The sequence below is a fragment of the Mus pahari genome, unplaced genomic scaffold, assembly GCF_900095145.1.
Source record: "Mus pahari unplaced genomic scaffold, PAHARI_EIJ_v1.1 scaffold_8881_U1_1, whole genome shotgun sequence".
Classification (NCBI taxonomy): domain Eukaryota; kingdom Metazoa; phylum Chordata; class Mammalia; order Rodentia; family Muridae; genus Mus; species Mus pahari.
In genome coordinates, this window is record NW_018393493.1 from 1 (window position 1) to 8,530 (window position 8,530).

The window sequence follows — 8,530 nt, forward strand, 5'->3', positions numbered from 1 at the left end:
GAATGTGACCCATAGAATATGAGATTATGAGATCTTGATTATCTATCTTGTTTTTAAAATTTCACTGAAAATTCATCAGGATGGTGAAAATTACAGATAAATTATATATAAATACATGGTATATACTAGCTTCCTGTGGTATATTGATTATAATTGGCCCAGGGAATGGCAGTATTAGGAAGTGCCATTACTGAAGTATGGCCTTGTTGTAGGAAATATGTCATTGTGGGCGTGAGCTTTAAGACCCTCTTCCTAGCTGCCTGAGAGCCAGTCTTCTAGAGAACTTCAGATAAAGATATAGAACTCTCATCTCCTCTTACATCATGCTTGCCTGGATGTTCTCATGCTCCTGCTTTGATGATAATGGACTGAACCACTGAACCTATAAGTCAGCCCCAATTAATTGTTGTCCTTATAAGAGTTGCCTTGGCCATGCTGTCTGCTCACAGCAGTAAAACCCTAAGTAAAACACACCCATTAGTTACTTCTGGTGTGTATTCGTTTTTATTTGAAAAAAAAAGTGTTTCCTTCTATTAAAAATAAATTCATTTATCGTATAATATATTATACTTTACCCTTTTAATAGTTTACCTCACACAACACTTCCGAGTTCCTGCTTAACTCTCCTCCTGTCCAGTTACACTCTTTCTTCCACACATTGGAAAAGAACATGTTTCTAAGAGATAACCACCTAACACAATAACATAAAATATAATAAGATAAAGTTAAAAGGATCATATCAAAGTTAGACACAGAAAACCAACAGAAGGAAGAGTCCCAAGATAAGACACAATAATTCTACTTGTTCTATTAGTCAGGATTCCCAAAAAATACCAAGCTAAAAGCTATGATATATGCAGGGGAACTGGTGTGGACCCATATTGTCTCTGCATATTGACTCAGTTTCTTCGGGTGAGGGAGATCTAGAGCTGTGTTGGATGCCTGAGTTCATGTGTACCTTGCTTAGTTGATTCAGAGGGCTTTGTTCTCTTGGTGCCCCCCATTTCCTCTGGCTCTTACAGTCTTTCTGCCTCCCCTTCTATGGTTTTTCCTGAGCTCTGAGTAAAGGGATTTGGGGGAGCCCTCTAGTTTACTCTCTCAGTGAGTGTTCTTTGTGGTTCTCTGCATTTCTTTCCTTCTGCTACCAGAGAAAGCTTCTCTGATGAGGACTGAATATGGCACTGATCTATGAATGTAGCAGAATATTTTAGAAGTTATTTTATTGATTTTTTTTTTAGATAAGTTGTATTTGGTTTTGCCAGAGGTCAATGGGATATCTACCTTCTAGTTAGTTCATGGTACCCAAGAACTGTCAGATATGTTTTTTTTTTTTTTCATGGCGTGGTTCTTATGTCAAATCAGAAATTGGTTGGCTGTTTCATCATTGCCCTAGCATGTTTTCTAGGCAGGAAAGATTGTAAGTCAAAGGTTTTGTGACTGAGTTGGTGTTTTTGTTTGTTCATTTGTTTGTGTGTTTGTGTGTTTGTTTTTGCCTGACAAGGTCCTTCCTACACTGAAGAAGTTAGAACGCGGGGTGAAGTCTCGTGTAGGCTCCAGATCAACTTCTTCATCTTCAATGAGTTGTGTGCATGCTGTCATCAGCAATAGTGTCCTGCTGTCTGTTTGTGGAGAACAACTCTTTGTCTTAGCAACACTTTGCATTGTTTGGGAATTTCCATGGAACCTTCTTAGCCAACAACTCAATTGAATACAACCCAGACACACTATGCAAGCTTTATTTGGGAACAGGAGATGGCTGGTTGAGATTCTGTATCTTCCATGAGTAGGAGACCTCATTAGGACCACCTTCATACATTTTAGGAAGTTTCCACTCCACTAGGTTTGTATATCATCTTTCAAATGCCCTTCATTTCCAGCTGTGTCTCAATGAAATCTCCCCCTCTACTGGTTTGTGATCTTTCAGATCCCATTCAAATCAAGTACCACAGTCCATTCATAACACCTATTTTGTTTCTCTTTTCAGGGAGTTACATGTGTCAGTTTAAAGCATTCCTCTTTATTAATCTCTGGGTCTAGACTGTAGCTAGTGTACTTACTTATAATAGTGTCCTTACTTATAAAACTGTACTTACTTATAATAAAAGTTAAAGAAATATCTATCTATCTATCTATCTATCTATCTATCTACCTATCTATCTATTTATTTATTTATTATACGTAAGTACACTGTAGCTGTCTTCAAATACTCCAGAAGAGGGCATCAGATCTTGTTACAGATGGTTGTGAGCCACTATGTGGTTACTGGGATTTGAACTCATGACCTTCGCAAGAGAAGTCAGTGCTCTTAATTGCTGAGCCATCTCTCCAACCCTGAACATTTCTTTATGTGCTTCTCAGACATTCAAGATTCCTCTGTTGAAAATTTTCTGACTAGCACTGTACTCCATATATTAATTAGGTTATTTGGTATTTTGGAACTGTAACTTCTTGAGTTCTTTATATATTTTGAATATTAGCTATCTATAGGATGTAAGGTTAGTGAAGATCTTTTCCAAATCTGTGGATTGCCATTCTGAACTATTCACAGTGTCCTTTGCCTTTCAGTTGCTTGTCAGTTTCATGAGGTCCCATTTATCAACTGTTGTTCTTAACATAATGGAATTAAGAATAGCAAGAGATCTAAGGTAACTCTTTAGATCAACTATGCTTTCTGTTCTACACTATATCATATAAGCTAACACCAACTGTCACTTTCAGGTATGAATTATGAAATGTTTACTTTTACCTGGAAATTATCCATACCTCCTTCTACTCACTACTGCTCATTTAACCATAAAGTTTTAAGCTTTTGCCTATGAAAGTGTGAACACTTTAAATAAATGTTATTCAACTTCACATCACATCCTTGCCTATATTCACCAAGGTACCTAATAAAGCATGTTACTTTAATCATTTCATTAAAAGAATGAAAGAAAAGCTGATGCATATTGAAAGAAGACAAAATAGTCCATTTAAATGACTGGTTCACTATCTACTAACTTGAACTAACCTGAAACAAGTATCAACTTGCAGAAATATTCACTTAAGACAACTTGTTATCATGTAAATCCCATAATTACCTAATGAAAGTGCATCAGTACTTATATGAAGAGGAAAACAAGCAATTGCTTGAGATAAGTAGAGTTTTTGAAAATTAATTGTTTTTGTGTTAAATGATCTGCTCAGTACTCACTGGGACATTGGTAATGATTGCTGATAATTTGAATTCACACTGGAATCTGGAGCATCTGCAGGGATTTATCCTCAGTGACAAACAATGGCATAGGAAGCAGCTTCAGAGCTATAAAATCATAGTATGATTGAACTTATCACTTTGAAATGAGTTCTTATTTCAAGAGGTAAGAGTTTGACTTTGTTGGTAAATGGAGATACTGAATTTTTTGAAATGTACTGTATTTACAAACATGGTGGAGAAACAAATCAGATGGAATCATGCAAAACAGGGGAAACAAAATTTCAAAGAATCACCTTGTATTTTATTAGTAAATTATCCAGATTGATAAGGCATAAAAATAAGTATTCATAGATTCTTTAATTATATATCCATTGGTAAGACCAGAAACCAGCATGACCTTCAAAGCTGTAAATACATAGCATTCATCCAAAGGCTAAGAGGACCTGCTTTGTGTATGGACTGAATGAGCCACCCTCACAAGTATCACTGTAGACAAATGAGGATATAAGTATAAAATGTGAGGGATGACAGTGAATCTGCTCATTGCTGTGTAAACCTTGGTAAATCATTGCTGTGTAAACCTCTCAAGTTCTGAGGCTTAGTATTGAGCAGTGTCCTCTGCTGAAAATAATGTGAATTCATTCTGACACACTCCACTTCGAAAACACTGAGACACTGGGTAAGGAGTTGATATATCTAAACAAATAATTACTAATAATATGCTAAATATTTATATTTTATATGATGGTAAAATTAATATTTCAAATTACATTAAAGAACAATGATTTATTCAGAAGAATTTAAAACATTTAACGAGTTTATAACTGGAAGTCAGATTGGTAAATTTAATGTGACTATTATTCAGTTTTGCAGACTTTCTGATCAACATCACCAATAAATCACCTTTCTATGTATTAACCATAGAAAAGTTGAAATGGTGTCCTTTGGTATTTCCCTGACTTGTGTATGGTTTCAAGCAATTTGTGTCTGTTCATTAATAGTGTGGCTACTAACAGTAAAAGACTGAATTCAACATGCCTGGTTTTAATATCTTATACTCTTTTGAAAATTTGTTATTTTTTAAATTATTTTATTAGATATTTTCTTCATTTACATTTCAAATGCTATCCCGAAAGGCCCCTATACCCTCCCCTGACCCTGCTCCCCTGCCCAATCACTCCCATTTCTTGGCCCTGATGTTTCCCTGTATGGGGCATTGAAAATTTGCAAGACCAAGGGGCCTCTCTTCCCAATGATGGCTGACTAGACCATCTTCTGCTATATATGCAGCTAGAGACACGAGCTCTGGTGATACTGATTAGATCATATTATTGTTCCACCTATAGGGTTGCAGACCCCTTCAGTTCCTTGGTTAATTTCTCTAGCTCCTCCTTTCTGGAAAATATAGAAGTGGATGCTCACAGTCATCTATAGGATAGAACACAGAGACACCAATGGAGGAGCTAAAGAAATTTGTTATTTTTATTTAGTTTATATGAGTGTTGCCCTCTGTACATACATGCACCACATGAATGCCTATTGCCTGTGAGGACCAGAAGAAGGCATTGAGTCTGAAGAACTGTAAAATCAGACTGCTGTGAATAACCAGGGTGTGCTGGGAATCAGACTCAAGCAGGTCCTCTCCAAGTGCATTCAGTGTGCTTAGCCATGATCAAGCTCTGAATTCCACAACATTTTACTTCATATTTATAACTTTACTCAAATAAAAGTGCTTTCTGATTATAGAAATTATAAAAGAACTAACTGCAAGTTGAAGGCTGGTGACACAGATCTTTAATGCTGGCACTCAGGAAGCAGAGACAGGAAGTTCTCTGTGAATTCAAGACCAGCCTGGTGTATATAGCAAGAAAGCCAGAACTGCACATGGAAATCCTATTTGGAAAAACTGAAAAAGTCAAAGAAGTAATTAATATTTAATAAAAATATAAATACATACAGACCTATGATGATGATTTAGTAAGCGGTCAAATAAATTTAGCAAGGATTAAGTCTCCATGGTGTTATCCCATGATTTTATATTTTAATCATCTCTTGTAATAAGCATTGCTATTTTGAAAAGACTTACATAATCTTATCTTAATTTGTCTATTTATTTCTGTGAAGAGAATGGTGCAGGTAACATAGCATAGCTGTTTCAAATGACAGCATGCAGGTGTTAGTTCTCACTTCTCACCACTGAGTTCAAGGAATAAAACTAGCTGTCAGGCATCAGGCTTGAAGGCAAGAGTAATTATCTGACAAGCCATATGATCAGGCAAAATCTCAGGTCTTTAAATCTTTAACTTGATGAGAACTAGGTATGGAATGTGGAACAGTTGGAGGGTGGATCAGGTTGAGGGGATAAAATATGGAGTGTAGAAAATTAATAAAAAATAGCATTGAGTAAAAAGATAAAAGGAATATTTTATTATAAATATTATAAAGAAAAGTTTTTATTATTTGTTATATATTTCTAGCTTATTTGATTAAATTATTTGAAAAACGTATTGTGTAAAAATGAATAAACATTGAGAACCCTGAGGAAAACATGAGCTGTTAGTCCAATTTTTGAATAATAAATTAGTATGTAATACTCAGTGTCTGTATGAAATAAAATTAAGTGAAACATTAATGAATCTCTTCCTATTCTGTCTCCATCACAGCCTTATTCTAGTAGCAGCTACACTGTCTCATGGCTTTCCTGGAGGATGGGAACCATACTACAGTGACAGAGTTCATTTTATTGGGATTAACAGATGACCCAGTCCTCAGAGTTGTCCTCTTCACCATCATCCTGTGCATCTACCTGGTGACTGTGTCTGGGAACCTAAGTACCATTCTTCTTATCAGAGTCTCTTCCCAGCTCCATCACCCCATGTACTTTTTCCTCAGTCACTTGGCTTCTGTTGACATGGGCCTTTCATCATCAGTCACACCCAATATGCTTGTCAACTTCCTGGCTGAGAGAAATACCATTTCCTACCTTGGATGTGGCATTCAGCAGAGCCTGGCTGATTTCTTTGGGTCAGTTGAATGCTTCCTTCTGGCTGCCATGGCTTATGATCGCTTCATGGCAATCTGCAACCCACTGCTTTATTCCACAAAAATGTCCACACAAGTCTGTGTCCAGTTGGTAGTGGGATCCTATGTAGGGGGTTTCCTTAATGCTTCCCTCATCATGTTTTACTTTTTCTCTTTTCTCTTCTGTGGACCAAATAGAGTCGATCATTTTTTCTGTGATTTTGCTCCTTTGGTGGAACTCTCCTGTTCTGATGTGAGTGTCTCTGTAGTTGTTATCTCATTTTCTGCTGGCTCAGTTACTATAATCACAGTGTTTGTCATAGCCATCTCCTATTCTTACATTCTCATCACCATTCTGAAGATGCGCTCCACTGAGGGCAGAAGCAAGGCATTCTCCACCTGTACTTCCCACCTCACTGCAGTCACTCTTTATTATGGCACCATTACATTCATTTATGTGATGCCCAAGTCCAGCTACTCCACAGATCAGAACAAGGTGGTGTCTGTGTTCTATATGGTGATGATCCCCATGTTGAACCCCCTCATCTACAGCCTCAGGAACAATGAAATTAAGGGTGCTATCAAGAGACAGCTTGGTAAGAAAATGTTCTGCTAGAGAGTAATCTCGTTTTTGGTGAAACCTAATATACTCACAGCAATTATGCAAGACCAATATGGCCACCAACTCAAGTTATAAGACTTCTCCTTACTCTGTTCTCTCTCATCTCCTCTTCCTTCCAGTGTATGTGGCTATTTTCGTTTATCACATTTTACAATTTTGTTTTTCTTTACATTTATTTACATCCCAATCACAGCCCCTTTCCTTTCACTCCTCCCAGTTCCAACCTTAAAATTTCTCTCCCCATTGCCCCCTCCCATTCTGCTTAAAGAAGGGGGGCTCCTTAGTGTACAACCCCACCCTGAGACATCTAGGCCCAGCAGGGCTAGGCATATACTCTCCTAAGAACGCCCTACGAGACAGTACAGGTAGGAAGAAGTGGAGCCTATGGTAGAGAAAATAGCCTGAGTCAGCCACATCTCTACTTGTTAGGGGACTTACGGAAAGTCCAAGCTGCACATTGTGTTTAGGTTCAGCTCCTGCATGCTCCCTGGTTGGTGGCTCAAGCTAGGGAGCCCTCATGGTCCCATGTTAATTAGCTCTGTGGGTCTTCTTGTGGTATCTTTGACCCACAACTTGCTTACTTCTATCCTCCATATTTCTACAAGTCTGCCCAGAATCTGCCTGAAGTTTGGCCATGGATATTTGCATTTGCCTCTGTCTACTGCTGGATGGAGATTTTCAGGATGCAGTTGTGGTTTTCTTTCTTCAAGCATAGGAGAGTATCATTAATGATGTCAGGGGTTAGCTCTTTCCCATTTGCTGGGTCTCAAGTTGTGGCAGTTATTGGTCAGGTGTTACATCAGTCCCTGCTCTGTATTTATCCCTGCAATTTGTAAGACAAGACAAATTTTGGATTGAATGTTTTATTGGTAGAATGATGCCCCCTTTCTCCTCTTGAAGTCCTGACACTTTAGTCACTGTATGCTACTCTGGTAGGCATCTCTGCTAGGTTCATCCCCATAAACTCTAGGTATGCTTTCCATTCTTAGATCTTCAGCTAGTCACCATAGATGCCCCATCCCCCACTGATTTTTTTTTATTCTAACTCTCAGGTCTCTCTTTTGCCCCACTCTATGAAAACCTAATCACTATCTCAATTCACCTCCTCACCTGTTTCCTAAGCATTCCCTCTCTACATCCACATTTGATGGAGATTTAGTTTTCCCTTCTGAGTGAGATTCATGCATGCTCCCTTGGGACCTCCTTACTACCCAGTTTCTTAGAATCTGTGAATTCTAGCATGGTTGTCCAGCATTTTTTGGCTAATGTCCACTAATAGGTGAATGCATACTATACGTGTCTTTCTTACTCTGAGCTACATCACTCAGAATGATATTCTCATGATCCACTCAATTCCTTTCAAAACTCAATGTCTTTGATTTGAATAGATGACTAATATTCCATTGCACAGATATACTACATTTTCTTTATCATTCCTTTAGTTGAGAGACATCTAAGTTGTTTCCACTTTCTGGCTATTATGAATAAAGCTGCTGTGAACATAGTTGAGCAAGTCTCCCTATGACATGGTGTAAAATCTTTTGGGTATGCAACAAGAAAAGGTACAGCTGGGTCTTGAGGACTGAACTTTTCCCAGATTTCTGAGAAACCATCAAATTGATTCCCAAAGCAGTTGTATAAGTTTGGACTATCACTGGCAATAGTAGAATGTTCCCCTTGTACAACATCCT

The 8,530-nt window shown here is 37.8% G+C and overlaps 1 protein-coding gene across 1 annotated transcript; it reads left to right on the forward strand.

The window, feature by feature from the left end:
- Positions 1–5,888: 5,888 nt before the first annotated feature.
- LOC110315561 (olfactory receptor 497) lies at positions 5,889–6,833 on the forward strand. Its single transcript, XM_021189588.1, has one exon. The coding sequence runs from the start codon at positions 5,889–5,891 to the stop codon at positions 6,831–6,833; it is 945 nt and encodes a 314-aa protein (XP_021045247.1).
- Positions 6,834–8,530: the final 1,697 nt, after the last annotated feature.

Excerpts from the sequence above, each read along its gene's own strand:
- LOC110315561 (XM_021189588.1), top strand. The coding sequence starts at position 5,889 with ATGGCTTTCCTGGAGGATGGGAACCATACTACAGTGACAGAGTTCATT.